The 16,059-nt window shown below is 35.1% G+C and overlaps 1 protein-coding gene across 1 annotated transcript; it reads right to left on the bottom strand.

Moving 5' to 3' along the window:
• On the bottom strand, positions 1-12,084 carry dolpp1 (dolichyldiphosphatase 1). The gene is made up of 8 exons (XM_048166301.1): positions 11,763-12,084; positions 8,092-8,192; positions 7,882-7,966; positions 5,957-6,056; positions 4,692-4,790; positions 4,296-4,424; positions 4,088-4,177; positions 1-1,896 (listed from the first exon to the last, which is right to left on the bottom strand). The coding sequence occupies exons 1-8, from the start codon at positions 11,836-11,838 to the stop codon at positions 1,860-1,862; spliced, it is 717 nt and encodes a 238-aa protein (XP_048022258.1). The 5' UTR covers positions 11,839-12,084; the 3' UTR covers positions 1-1,859.
• Between the last annotated feature and the right edge of the window lie 3,975 nt (positions 12,085-16,059).

The raw sequence follows: 16,059 nt of genomic DNA, 5'->3' as shown, positions 1-16,059 counted from the left end.
TACATAAACATATTTTGTTTTTTATTCAGCCTGATATGAATTACACATGATAAAAGAGAGGATCATCTTAGAGTTATGCAATAATAACCTCCCTTCCCTTTATATAAACACCCCGTCACAGACAGTTTCTACATCATCCTAAAAGAACAGAGGCCTCGGTACATGCTAGAGTTCACCTGAGGATTGGGTTCAGATTTTTATTATGTCCTTTTTCATATTTCCATTTGACATGTAATCTTTTCCTGTTGTAGCAGTTGCAAAGCCGTCCTTAAATACTCAAAAGTGGTATTATGGGAATGTTTTAAGCGGAAATTAGAGCAGAGATGTCAGGTGAGAAAATGGCCCACATCAGGGGAAAAATGGGTCAGAAATAGAAAAAAAAAAAAAAGTGTTAATATTAAAAAGCTGAGAATTATTTTCTGCACTGTCAAAATGCATCCTTTGAGATGTTCATTGCATTAATAAAAAAGGAATGACAATTCAAATATTATTAAATATTACTGCATATCATCTGCACACTGAAACAAACATGATGCAATGGAGCCATCTGCTGAATTAAGGCCCAATAAATCTGGAAAAGGCGATATGTGATGTTGCAGAATGAAACGCCTTTTGCAAGTACAACACAAGATAACGTGAATAGGGTTGAAACAGAAGTACTACATTATTCTGACCAAACACAGGCACTAATTTTGTTCCCATGACCTAATTTTGTTCCCAGCACCACTTGAAATAAATCTGGAACTAGTTGTAACATCTCCATGTTCTGAAATGCCTTTATGCACAAAACATTTAGCAAATCCTGCTCACGGACATCTGGAGGAAAAATCGAAAGCAAAAGGGCTGCTTGGGTGACCATCTGTCAGTGGACAAACTTTAAAACAAAAAGGACTGGCAAAGAGCAGAAATACAAGAATCCTTGCCTCTACAAAAAACTAGTGTTAATATGACTTTTTTTAAAGTCTTTCGAATTGACAAAGTGCAAATTATTTCAGTTTACATTACACTTTTTGACAGGAATCCAAGGTGAATTTCGCAAAGCCTGTCGAGAACGTGTTGCGTTTCACCCCAAAATCAAAAGAAAGAAATGTATTTTGCTTAAAGAAAACAAAGCCTGTTTTTGGACCATTATGACAACAATTTTCATGACAAGAAAGCACATTCTGTAATGCAATATGCAGTAAAAATAACAGTAATGAGAATAAAAAATGCAAAAAAATTATTTTGGGGTAAAACATGACCTTTATGCGATATTCACCTGGAAGATTTCTTTCTTTTAGGATATACAAACGAGCAAAAGCTATTTTCTTTCCCCCACCCCCCTCGTCTGTTTTCAATATGGCATTTGTTTCTGCATTCCTCCCCTCCTCCTCCTCTCCTGTTTTTACTACCCAGCCTTAAATTCTCACTTTCCTTTCCCTGGTCCTTTAACGTGTCGTTTAAATAAAAATAATGCCATGCTGATAGGTTTGCCACGTTGTAAAACTCTCTTTCACTCACTTCCACCTCACTCCACGTCACCGTTAAGATCGTCCCTGTGAACGTTAATGAATAAAATATATATTACATTTGTCATTAAATAGCTTTGTCTCTTGCACGGTCTGCATGCATTAGGAACGCAGGGGCAGCCTAAGGACGGGGGGAGGAGAAGGCCATGTTGTCGTGCGAACGGTTGGGTCATGTGATAATAACGGTCACGTCTGCGATTCAAACTCGCTCCTTTGGTCCACAAGTACACTGTTCTGCGCTTTCACATCAACAAGAACAGTCCAGACTATGAAACTCCAGTGTGTTTGAGAGTGTGTGTGTGTGTGTGCATGTGTGTGTATGGTCAGTTTTCACTGGGGTTTTGCAGCAAATCACTGAAGCTTCGTTCCCAGCTTTCGTTGTCTGTTTCTGTATGAGAAGACGACAAAATAAAAATATAAGTCAAAGGTTTATAAGGCACTTTCCACAAATAGTATAAAGTGATAAAGGCGTAAAACTACTAATGCAAGTTAGTTTTACACAACTCATTATAAATACTAAAATGTAAAATGTATCTATCTTACAAATGTTTCATGCAAACCTGTTAATAAAATCCCGCTAATAAAGAAATTGAACTTTCCGTTAAAATTGTGATACATAGGAAGTGACATCATTTGGACCTTTTCTGCAGTATAGCATGATAAGTAGCATCATCTCATTTTTTTTACACACATTGTAGTGTTGACTGCATTCATCAAGCTCAACCAGTCTGTTACCAAATTTATTTTGCAAAAATTATCCTATATTTCCTGACAATTTACTCACTCCCATGTCATCCAAGATGTTCATGTCTTTCTTTCTTCAGTAGAAAAGTAATGAAGGTTTTTGATGAAAACATTCCGGGATTTTTCTGCATATAGTGGACTTCACTGGGGTTCAACAGTTTGAAGGTCCAAATGTCAGTTTCAGTGCAGCTTCAAAGAGCTCTACATGATCCCAGACGAGGAATAAGAGTCTTATCTAGAGAAACCATCGCTCACTTTCTAAAAAAACAATGAAAATTATATAATTTTTATCCACAAATGCTCATCTTGCACTGCTCTGCGATGCGCCACACATTACGTAATCATATTGGAAAGGTCACGCGTGATTGTAGGCCTTAGTACTGCGGTTAACTTTTTTTGTAAAGGGTGTTTGACTTAGTCTTTGTATGTTCACTTTGTAAACATTTGCGGTCTTGGCCACTTGAGAGCGCGTGCACATGACAGGAAGTAAGTGCGCAAGACTGTCCCATGTTTTAAAAATGCCCAAGTGCAGTGCACTTAATGCACACTAAACCCACACTATCTTGAATAACGCTTTGGAACAGTATTCGAGGCTAAGCGTATCCCATCATGCATTCTGTTCAGGAACTCAAATGCCCTGAAATCACGAGATGTCAAGGAAAACATTTGACTAAGTTAAATTAATTATATATTACATATAATTTGGTAGTAAAATATAATGTGTTGCACATTTTATTGAATGAAAAGATGAGTAGACTATGTATTTTGTACATCATTTGCAACTGATTATCATCACTTAAAGAAACACCACAATTTTAAAATTGTGTCTTCTGTTAGTTACATAGCGACCACTGAACAGCCATTTAGAAGTGTATTTTAAAATGCATTTTTTGCAAGACTGTAAGTGCATCCCATTGGGCAATCAAAAGTTCTACACACAGTTGCAGTCTTCACGCCCACTTGAACACTTGGGCCAAATACAGAAAATACATCATGTAAGTAGACAAGTGGTCAAGTGCAAAGACCGCAAGTGTGGGTATTTGGACAGGGCACTGACCTTTCTAACTTGATTACATAATGCGTGACACACATGGTTTTTTTTTTTTTTTTTTTTTTAGAAAATGACCGATGGTTTCTCTAGATAAGACTCTTATTCCTCGTCTGGGATCATGTAGAGCTCTTTGAAGCTGCATTCAAACTGACATTTGGACCTTCAACCCGTTGAACCCCAGTGAAGTCCACTATATGGAGAAAAATCCTGGAATGTTTTCCTCAAAAACCTTCATTTCTTTTCAACTGAAGAAAGAAAGACAGAAACATCTTGAGTGACATGGGGGTGAGTAAATTATCAGCAAATTTTAATTATGAAGTCCCAAACTAGATAGACCCTATTAACATCACTTAAATTGGCATCTTAAATTGGCACCCAATTGTTACCCATTTTGCAGTTTTTTAAATTTTATTTTATAAATTACAATACTGTTTAAAAGATTTTTAATGAAGTCTCTTATGATCATTAAGGCTCTATTTATTTGATCAAAAATACAATAAAAACAGTAATGTTGTGAAATATTATTACAATTTAAAATAGCTGTTTTTATTTCATTATATTTTAAAATGTAATTTATTCCTGTAATCACATTACTCCAGTCTTCAGTGTCACATGATCCTTCAGAAATCATTCTAATATGCTGATTTGCAGCTCAAGAAACATTTCTGATTATCAATGTTAAAAACACTGAATTCATTTTTTTAGACTTTTAAGTCTTCGTTCATGCAAAAAGTGTCAGAAAGGCCCTTGATCTGATATTTGGTGGTGCTGCAGGTGAGTTTACCTGGCTTCTGATCTGGTTACTGTGTATTCAAACCACAGGATGTTGGGAATGAGACTTGTATCTCTCACCAGAAAAAACTCTGAGATGGGCCTGAGAAGAGAAAGAGAAACACATCATGATGGTGAAACAGAGCTCAGTGTGTATAAGTGGGTTTGATTTATTCAGGATAATGATTGGTGAACATCTGTGTGTGTGCCTGCATCATTACCAGGCTGCTATCTTGGGAAAGAGTGGCGTAAGCACCTCTTGGGTGATAAAAAACCAAACCACTCCCATCACCATACCAGCCACACCCCCATAAATCACCTGACTCCAGGTGTGGTACAGGAGGTAGACTCTATGAACAAACAGCACAACATTTGCAATGCATCAATAATAATCCAACACTATAAAGAATAATGATCCTGCACTCACTTTAAAAACAAACACACATTAGGCAAAGCAAGGCGAGTTTATTTATATAGCACATTTCACACACAGTGGTTATTCAAATGGCTTTACACAAAAGTCAGAAATACATAAGAATTAAAAGATTGATATAAAACACATTAAAACAGTTAAGTAGAGAATACAAATTGATATAAAATGTATTAAAACAGTTTACCTGCTGTATGAAACGGACAGAGCCACGGACAGTAGAATGATGGACAGTATATGCCGCCATAACAATTCAACACACCTGGCATTGTTCGTCTGATGCATTCTGGGAAAAAGACAAGCCAAACAAGACACATTCTTTTATTTTGATTTGATTACAATTTCAAGAGATTCAGCTGTGTGTTACACTGTGGTAAAATGCACATTAAAAAAAAAAAATACTGCTACCATCGTTGCAATCAAAAATATCTCAAAAATTTCACATGAAGCAAAAAAAAAAAATATCAAAAAAAATATCTCAAATTTTTTTTTTACTAGGAGCACCGTAGCCCCTTACTGAAAATTTTAGGAAAACCATAAATCGACCTGCAATTATTCACATTTAGAGCTCTGAAGCACTTGAAAGTCCTTAAAAAGTGCTTGAATTTCACTCTCAAAATGTATGAACTCACGAACATTCGACGACTATTGCCACAATACCATGATTACAGTTAGCATTACATTAAATCCATGGTGAATGTTGGTGATTTGTGGACTGAAAAGCCTTCTATAGCTTGTTCGTTCATGGCACAAGAGCTGTTTGATCTGATATGGTTTATAACAGAGAATTGTGTGTCGAATTTGAATGCTTCTCACTAGATCTCCCAACGCTTTATAGTAACAATGTCATGTGATCAAAGATCGGCCCGTGAGTAAACCTGTTCTGAGCTCGCACTGCACTGTCAATTATTGGTCTGAGCTGATAAACTTTCCGATTTTGATTTGTTTGCAATTTTTTTTATATGCAACAGAAATGCCAGCTCTAATCGGTTTGGCAATGTTAACAAAATTTAGTTGCACCGGCAGGAAAAAAAGGTCACAAAATGGGACCATTTGGTTGCAGTCTGGAGCCCTGCCATTTACAAGCAACACTCCCCAACACTGAGCTGAACAAAGAAAGTGTTCAGTGTGTTATCTTTGGTGCAAATTTTTCTTTAGTTATTCAAAGCTGGCTGCATATACTAATAACTTCAGATATACATACACATATACATACAATGATTTCTGAAGGATCATGTGACACTGAAGACTGGAGTAATGATGCTGAAAATTCAGCTTTGATCACAGGAATAAATTACATTTTACTATATATTCACATAGAAAACAGTTATTTTGAACCGCAATAATACTTCACAACATTACAGTTTTACTGTATTTTTGATCAAATAAATAAAGCCTTGAGGAGCAAAATGTTTTAGTAAAATGTTATGAATAAATAATTGAATTTCTTACCTTAAATAAAGAAAAAGAAAAAAGTATACAACAAAAAACCAGATGAACTGAGAGTGACTGGAAGGCATCCCATACTCTGTCGTGACTGAGCTGTGACCTCCTGTTAATAAGACAGGACAGAGAATTCAGTAACTCACAAAACATTGGGCATGTGCACAAGCAATCGACTAGCTGGGTACTAGTTATGTACCAACCTGTCAAGTAATGAAGACAAATAAGACAAAAATGAGAATAGCTATAAGAATCTCAGTCACAAACCAGGGTTAATATCATTAGCTAAGACTAAAACCATTAAAAATAAATGTTAATTGAAACAAAATGAACACTAACTGAAATATTAAAACATAGCATTCCACAGGAAAAGTGTTAAAAAGCAGTGCATTGACCACAAATATATTCTACTTAAATTCATAAATATTTCCTAGTGTTTGACTCCATTAATGGGAGTGAAATTTAGTATAAATGTGTATAAAATAGAAAACAGAGTTTAAAATCATTTTGTTTACGTCATTATTCACTCGCAACAGTGAACTTGGTGCATTTTAATGTCTATTTTGTGCGCACACAACGTTTACACATCAGGCCCCTCCACTGGTAACTAATAGGTTGCAGGTCAAACCCAAGGGTTGGCCCATGAACTACCCATTGCATCTTTGAGCACGCTCTCATATAATCTTATTTCAATTGGTATAAATTCTGGTCCAGTTTTTCAGACTATTCTGGCCAAGAACGCCTACTCAGACCGTCTGGCCGACATGTAAATCAATAAAGCACCGTTGGTTTTGTTTTTACATGCCGTTTTGTGGTGAAAAAACCCACATGGCAGTCTACATACAGAAAACACAGCCACAAACTAAACTCTTATTGGGTTTCAAAAAACTCCAGGTGGATTGTGACTGTTCTGCGGATAACTTTGCATTAAAATCACCAGATCTTTATATATATATTAAGTATTAACACTGTGTAAAGCCTGACATATAAAACAATAGTCAGAAAAATCTAATTTTTCACAAGTGGTACACTTTATTTAACCTTTTGACAAAATATGGAAAAATATGGTGTTTCTTGTTGAGCCATAAAAGCCTATTGATTAGTATATAGTAATATATATATATATATATATATATATATATATATATTATATATTCGTTTGACATTTGGGAATATAGCTATATCGAAGCGCAAAAAAAATGCAATTTGGTGCAGTTGCTGGCTAAAAAGATGAAATTCTGTTAGCTTGTAATGTAATCTTTATAAGCGTATAACAAACTACTTGCATAAAATGCATATAAATATCATTCGTCACGCTATATCTGCCAATAATACGTCTTAGTAAGATATTTAAATGCTTAGTTTTATGATCAAAGCTCTGTAGTTTAAAACATATAATGCAATGCAATACACTGATGATTGAAAGATGAACAAATAAACCTACCTCAAAAGCCTAATGATCATATTTGATGATCAAATTGGATTTTTATAATAAATGATTTATGGATATTCAAGTAAACCTAAGTTGCTTCAGTCCAGTAAATGTTCACCCTGAAATATTACTAACAATATAAAAGTTATTCTTAGGTTTACTTTATAAAAATCAGTAAAGATTTCACAGCAAAAAGACACATGTGAATCATCAGCTGAAGGTGGACGTTTTTACAATTATACTAAAAGGTATTTTACTTGTCTAAACTATCAGTCAGACAACAGAAGACATGTAGTAGATTGTGTGCAACATGTTTTTCAGCAAAGTTTTCATCATCTTGTTAATTTTTAGGCCTTAGAATCTTGCATATCAAAAATGATACAGCAGACTTTATAGGGTTAACATTCAGTTTTCATGGTACCAGATGCTAAGATCTAAGTGTCAAGTGATCGTGTTCTGTATGACCATTAACCTAAACAAACGACACACTGACATTACTCACCTCCACACGGTCGAGGCTCCTGTAGAATGTGTTTGAGAAGCCAGTTTAGCCCCTCATTCATGATCAAACCCCCAAAAAAAGAGATCTGAGAGAGAGAGAGAGAGAGAAAGACGCACAATGATGAAAAGTGTAATGGAGAAAACGGTGGTATTTGCCGTATTTTGGGATTTGACCCAATACCCTGCTGGTTTTTGACATCATGTGACTCACCGTATGTAGTTCTCTCTTAAAGACGATCAGAGTGACAAATCCGACGAGGATCGCTATGGGCAGCAGACTCATGCAGGCCAATACCTGCCCCGTCAGATCACCTGGACAAACAAAACAGATTTGCACACTGAGCCAGTCAAAACAAACTGTTCAGAATAGCGTACTGCCTTACTACTCTGTAGTATGCCCAAAGACGTATGACATCTCTATATAGGCACATTAAACGAAAGGTTAGACATACAAAAGTCAACATTTCTTCTTCTTAGGACAACTTTGAATAACTTTTTTTGATCCTCTTCAAATGTTGACTACTGTATTTACACCAACTTGAATTAAAATGTTTTTTCGAGATGATAAAATGAGAAATGGACACTACTCAATTGTAGTGTTGTCAAAAGTACCGACTTTGAATTATGTGACAATACCAGCATTTCCCCTTAGCCTTTTGAGGGGATTCTTAATCACCTCTGATTGGCCCTTGTGTTCACGCGCGCAACAGATCTGTCTGTGATTGGCTAAAATGTTCTCTAACTGAACTAAATGATTTTTATTACCATAAAAAAAAAATCAAAACGATGGTGGAAGCAGTGGACAAGTGATGTAATCGGTGTTGCGGCTGAACATTGCGTAACATCGACTATCACTGCAAGCCTACTACTCAATGAAACTAAAAACTTAACACTAAGTAGTTCATATCATTAGACTGCACATGATTTATGTGTTATAATAGCTGTAACACTATGAAAGTCGACATGAAATGAAATTTCACCCTACTAAATGCATGTGAACAATTCATCCATGCATATGTTTCTTTTCTTTTTTTCATTTTGACCTCAATGTATAAACAAAACATCATAACTGGATTTTCCCATGAAAACGACAGACTTCTTTCCAGTGACATATGCAGGACTTTTGTAATCTTTAGAGACTGGTCACGTCACAACTTTTGCACACTCAAGTTTGTTATTTTAAATGCAGATGCACAAGTGCGCTCACAATACAGGGTGACGCCGTCATTTTTTCCAGTCTGCACCGCAGATCATGTGACAAGAACCAACCAATCAGCTTCACCCTTTCCGTTACAACATTGAAATCTCAGCCAGCATTTTTTTTAATTCTCAATCACCATAAATAAATTTAGTAGCAGAGCTACTGCTAGGGATTTTTGGAGCTCCTGCATTCTTCAATACGCCAATCAGAAGTTACACTTCTGCCGTAACTCGAGGTGTACGACTGTTTGCTGGAAGCTAGTTATTATAGTTTATAAAGTTTTAAATATGGATATTTTTCTTACAATAAAAATGAATAGGGAAGGCGGTCTGGTGGAAGCTCGATATTCGACTTCATAACTTGTTTAAATATGGTTTTTTTTTTTTTACACAAACGCATCTTATTAATCCCTTGGAGCCGTGTGGAGTACGTTTATGATGGATGGATGTGGATGAAAGCACTGTTCTTCTCCGACACACAGTAGTCAACATTTGAAGTGGATCAAAACCTTTTTATCAAAGTTGTCCTAAAATGAAATTTTAAAAATGTGATGTTTTGAGCACTGTTGAGCAGATTGGTAAACACCATCTGACTGGCCATTGTGTTCACACGACATATATGTCTGTGATTGGCTACAATGAGCGTTTGAAAGCACACGGAAGTGTTTGAATTTGAAAAGTTTTGAAAGCTGCTTTCAAACGCACCCATGTGTATCTGTGTAAGCGCTCGGTGAAGAGCGTCATTGATGACTACGTACAACATGTTTTTGAAGCGTTGATCATTGAAGCCAATCACAGACATATCTGTTGAGCGCGTGAACACAGTGGCCAATCAGAAGTGTTTACAAATCCACTCAACAGCGCTCAAAGAGTCACATTTTTTACATTTCAGTACAGACTTGGTACCGAAGTCAGTGCTTTTGACAACTTTAGTTCACGTCACAACTTTTGACGCAACACGCAACAACACTTAAGTTCGTTATTTTAAATGCAGATGTGCAACAATTGCACTGGGCAAAGCCATAGTTTCATCAAAACGCCATTCGTTGCATTTTAAATATGGATATATTTCTTACAAAAACACATCGCTTCGCTTCAGAAGGCATTTATTAACCCCCTGGAGTTGTATGGATTATTTTATGATGGATGGATGTGCTTTTTTGGGCTCGTGAGTGCCATTCACTCCCATTATAAAGCTAGGAAGAACCAGGATATTTTTAAATATAACTCTGATTGTGTTCGTCTGAAAGAAGACATATACAGTCATATACACCTAGGATGGCTTGAGGGTGAGTAAATCATGGAAACATTTTAATTTTGGGGTGAACTATCCCTTTAAGAATTAATGGCTTAACATTTTAAATGTTAATGCATGACAAGTCAAAGCTCTGGGGGTTGTAATTAAGAGTTCAACGATGACGTGAATGCTTTTTAAAAGTTGGAATCTCATAATTACAGTAATCCCGACATGCCGTGAACTCATTCAAAAATTATTATGACATCGCAACCATGAGCTAATGGACATTTCTAATGACCTATACTAAAGATTATTCCATGCATGGCAAAGAATTAATATTTAAAAACAAATTCCTGTGCATAAAGCACTATAAGTGGGCAATTTCAAAACTGAGATAAAGCAAGCATAAATGTGCAGTTTGGCAAATGCAATGTTTTATATATATATATATATATATATATATATATATATATATATATCAATCATAGTATTTGCCAAATTGCACATTTATGCTTGCTTTATCTCAGTTTTGAAATTGCCCACTTATAGTGATGTAAAACGTGCAAACATAAGTATGTTTCACGAGATAAAGAAAGAGCAGTTTGGCAAATGCATATATATATATATATATATATATATATATATATATATATATATATATATATATATATATATATATATATATATATATATATATATATAAATCATATAAGTATTTGCCAAACTGTACTTTCAGTCTTGCTTTATCTCGTGCATACTTATGTTTGCACGTTTTACATCTCCTGATGCACCATGCATGACCATTTCATATGCAAACACATCAAACTATCTGACAGGAGTTTAAAACACGGAAGATGTTCGTGGTTTTCTTCATGTTCCGCATCATTTCTCTGTGTTTGGCATTAGCAATAGTACATTTTCGACTTGCTTTGACATGTTCCAGCGATTTTGGGTCAGTTGACATATTTCCAAACCCAGGGAGACCCTCACAAACGACAGGACCCAGAAAGGGTGTGATGCAACCGGGAATGAACTGGATTAACCCAACTGAGCCACGAGTCTTTCATGAAACTTACAGGAGCAGTTGGCTCTTATGTGCTTCCATTAGACGCAGCCTATAATGCTAGTATTGATCACTAAATTATCGATTCAATACTGAATTAGATGCATGTTTAACTAATAAGCCGTCAATATTGCTGAGAAACTGAATAAGGGTCTTCCAGTGTGGTGTACTAGTGAGCGTACAGCGCATGCGCACTAAACAAGCGCACTATTTGGCAGCAGGCGTTCCGTTCTCTGCGGAGCGAGCGCAGTATTTGGCAACCCAGCCCTGGCCGTGTCCATTCAGCTGCGCGATGTTTCACAGAAGCCGCTGCTCGAATAAAGTGGCGTATGATGATACGAACTGCTTTGCGGGGAAAACAAGAGTTTAAAAATGCTCTTACCAGCCGGATACTCTACGTGGGTTAAGGATATCGACCGCCATCGAGGTGGTGCCGAGCACTGCTCTTCCGACGCCATCTTACCCGGACACCGGGCATCAGTCGTCGACCAATCAGAATGAAACGCCCCGACGCGTTCGACCAATCAGATTCACCGGACGCTTCCACGACGCGCGGCCATTCACCAAGCGCGTTTTCAAAGGAAAAAAATCTGCACGGGAACAGCCGTCCAATCCGGCTGGACAAATGAAAATTGGATTTATTCAAATGAAAGAAGAAAAATTAAGTGAATGGGGAGATCCTCTTCAATTGATATCAACTATGTGAAGGCAACCAGCGCCACACACTCACTCTGGCCGAATGCATGTTGAAAAACTTCAAAAAAATATAATAAATGCATGAAAATTCTTCATTTTAACATGGAAATAAACTAAATTTGTTTAGTCAAGTCTCTGGTGTTTTTAATTAGAATATTGTTTTTGCATTTGAGTAATTACTTGAAGACACTTTCACATTTTATCCTAAATCAATGAAATTACACCTAGTCATAACTCAAATGTACATTTTTATACCACAAAGATGTGAATTTACCACATTCCAGTCCTTTCAGGCACAAATAATATAATTAAAGGTACTAAAATGGGTCAAAATAATCATATTCAGTAGGTTTCAGCGGTTCAATGGATAAATAGGATATGAATTGTCAATAATGACACGTTTTAAAGACAGATAGAAAAAAAGAAAGACTTTATGTTGGCTAGGGAAGGCAAAATGATTGTTTTGATTCGGTTATTATTAGGGTTGCAAAATTCCGGGAATTTTCAAAGCTGGAAACTTTCCATGGGAATTAACGGGAATTAATGGAACAGGGAATTTGCAAAATTGCAGGATAGCCTATAACAGGGTACTTAAATGTAGTAGAAAAAAACATTTTGCAGCATAATTTTTGTTAAAACAACCAGATTCAATGCAATTTCAGTTGATTTTTTGTTTCCTCAATCACATTCACACAGCACACTGCTTAATGCAGGGATATTGAGGACACACACCCTGCATGCACTGTGCATTCCCCCAGTCCATAACATGCACATTTGATCAAAAATACAGAAAAAACTGTAATATTGTGAAATATAACTACTACAATAATGTTTTTCTATTTTAATATACATTAAAATATAATTTATTTCTGTGATGCAAATTTTCAGCATCATTACTCCAGTCTTCAGTGTCACATGATCCTTCAGAAATCATTCTAATATGCTGATTTGATACTCAATTATCAATGTTGGAAACTGCTTAATAACCTGTGCTACTTTTTTCAGGATTCTTCGAGGAATAAAAAGTTAAAGAGCAGCATTTATTTAAAATAGAACACTTTGTAACAATATACCACCATTCAAAATTTCTTTTTTGAAAGAAATTAATACTTTTATTCAGTAAGGATGTGTGAAATTGATAAAAAGTGATATTAAAGTGATATTGTTAGAAAAGATTTATATTTTGAATAAATTCTGTTCTTTTTAACTTTTTATTTATCAATGAATCATAAAGTATTACAGGTTCCAAAAAATATTAAGCAGCAACATTGATAATAACTGAGTATCAAATCAGCATATTAGAATGAGAATCATGTGACACTGAAATAAATAACACATAACAATTGCTGCAATAAAAATATATTTATTTTACATATTTACTAAAATAGAATTAATTGAATGCGAAAAATAAACAACTGGAATTTCATGTTATGACCAAACAAATTGTTTATATTTATGTTCTTATGTGATATATTTTATATAAATATTGGAAATTTCACAACATTTCCAATTAATTCCCATAAATTCTCATAAATTCCCGTAAATTCCCATAAATTCCTGTTAAGTTTCCAAATTGGAATATTTCCAAAATTCCCCAGGTTAAGTTCCCGTCGAAAGTTTCCGGAAACTTTCCACCCCTTTGCAACCCTAATTACACCTAGTCATAACTCAAATGTACATTTTACCCATGTCACTCAAAATGTTCATGTCTTTCTTTCTTCAGTCGAAAAGAAATGAAGGTTTTTGAGGAAAACATTCCAGGATTTTTCTATAAGAATATAATTAAAGGTACTAAAATGGGTCAAAATAATCATATTCAGTAGGTTTCTTCTGTTCCAGAAGCGGTTCAATAGATAAATAGGATATGAATTGTCAATAATGACACGTTTTAAAGGCAGATAGAAAAAAAGAAAGACTTTATGTTGGCTAGGGAAGGCAAAATGACACAGTTTTCAATAATAAACAAATACAATGATTGAAACGTCATTAATTTGTAAGAACAAAAAGGCATTTGAAGAACACAAATACACACACCAAAAAGTTTCAAAGAAATAAAGACTTTCAAAGTTGTTTCCATCACGCCGGTTCGTCCTCTTTGGCCATCATTAGACACATTTCTAACATTTTAGACAGTGATTTATGTGGCTACAGCAGCTGTGGAGTGAAATAAACATTCCCATATAGACACCTTCATCTTTCTTCTACTTGGTGCTTTGTTTTGATTCGGTTATTATATGAGAAACGACACATCGATTAATATAAAAATCTGTTACTGTCAGTCAGTAACTCTTTTAGCACATTGGTGAATCTTTAATAATCACATCAAATATCAATAATCTTTAAAATGCTTCCAAAATAGGACACAGACATGAGTGACTGCTTCAGAGCTTTAACAAGTAAAAGAATAGCAGGTCAAAACATTATTTCATGATGTCTTCTCCCAAAGCTCATGCAGCAGATTAAACCGTGTGTTCGAAAGTTTATTCATTGAAACCCCTTGGAATGATATGAAATCAAACATTTATACCTTCAGTCTGGCCTGTCTATTTCAAACACTGAATATAAGAATTAATCTTCAGTTTTTGTAGAAAAACCAATTTAAGTAAAATTTCAGTGCACAATCTCAGTTATCCAATTAACAATAATTAAAGGGTTAGTTCACCCAAAAATGAAAATAATGTCATTTATTACTCACCCTCATGCCGTTCCACACCCGTAATACCTTCGTTAATCTTCAGAACACAAATTAAGATATTTTTGATGAAATCCGATGGCTTTGTGAGGCCTCCATAGGGAACAATGACATTTCCTCTCTCAAGATCCATTAATGTACTACAAACATATTTAAATCAGTTCATCTGAGTACAGTGGCTCAATATTAATATTATAAAGCAACGAGAATATTTTTGGTGCGCCAAAAAAACAAAATAACGACTTATTTAGTGATGGCCGATTTCAAAACACTGCTTCAGGAAGCTTCGGAGCATAAATGAATCAGCGTATCAAATCAGCTGTTCGGAGCGCCAAAGTCACGTGATTTCAGCCGTTGGCTGTTTGACATGTGATCCAAATCATAATTCAACACAAAAGATTCATAATGCTCCGAAGCTTCCTGAAGCAGTGTTTTGAAATCGGCCATCACTAAATAAGTTGTTATTTTGTTTTTTTGGCGCACCAAAAATATTCTCATCACTTTATAATATTAATATTGAGCCACTGTACTCACATGAACTGATTTAAATATGTTTTTAGTACCTTTATGGATCTTGAGAGAGGAAGTGTCATTGCTCCCTATGCAGGCCTCACGGAGCCATCGGATTTCATCAAAAATATCTTAATTTGTGTTCTGAAGATGAACGAAGGTCTTAAGGGTGTAAAATGACATGAGGGTGAGAAATAAATGACAGAATTTTCATTTTTGAGTGAACTAACCCTTTAATATCAATCAGAGGCATAAAAATGTGTTTGGCAAGTTTATTAAGAATTATATCTTTGCATCTAAGTTGGTGCAAATGGTTTTGGGTCACAAAAAAGTATGATTTTAATTTAAGCAGTGCAGAGATCTAAAAGTGTGTATTTCATAAAGACAAAGAAGAATATATAAATTAAAACACAGGCACAAGACAACACTCATAACCCTGATTCGGACTGTTGCTCAAGCTCAAGTATGTCATTCAATGTCTTCTTTTATACTATATAGAAACAAGGTCTTCTCCCACATTTTTAAATGAGAAAAACTCATTTCAGTTTTCATATAAATTATACATCTGTCCAACAAGATTAAATTCAATAGCAAAACAGAAAAAAACAAATTAAAAATTCACTACATATAAGGTAGTTAACCACTGTATATTTTGATAAAAATAGAGAAAATTAACATCTGTATCTCTCTTTTTTTTTAACAAATAAAGTGCAATACACCCAACACTGGCAGAGCCAGTTTTAAATAGTCAATACGAGGACAAAAGAAACACTATAAATGA

This window comes from Megalobrama amblycephala, linkage group LG18, assembly GCF_018812025.1.
Source record: "Megalobrama amblycephala isolate DHTTF-2021 linkage group LG18, ASM1881202v1, whole genome shotgun sequence".
NCBI classification, from domain to species: domain Eukaryota; kingdom Metazoa; phylum Chordata; class Actinopteri; order Cypriniformes; family Xenocyprididae; genus Megalobrama; species Megalobrama amblycephala.
Note: the sequence above shows the minus strand (reverse complement) of the source record. Positions and strands in the feature narration are given on the sequence as shown.

Excerpts from the sequence above, each read along its gene's own strand:
- dolpp1 (XM_048166301.1), bottom strand. The coding sequence starts at position 11,838 with ATGGCGTCGGAAGAGCAGTGCTCGGCACCACCTCGATGGCGGTCGATA. Across the intron at positions 7,967-8,091 it reads TTAAGAGAGAACTACATACG|ATCTCTTTTTTTGGGGGTTT; the intron begins GTGAGTCACATG and ends TCTCTCTCTCAG. Across the intron at positions 4,425-4,691 it reads CTGTCCGTTTCATACAGCAG|AGTCTACCTCCTGTACCACA; the intron begins GTAAACTGTTTT and ends GTTTGTTCATAG.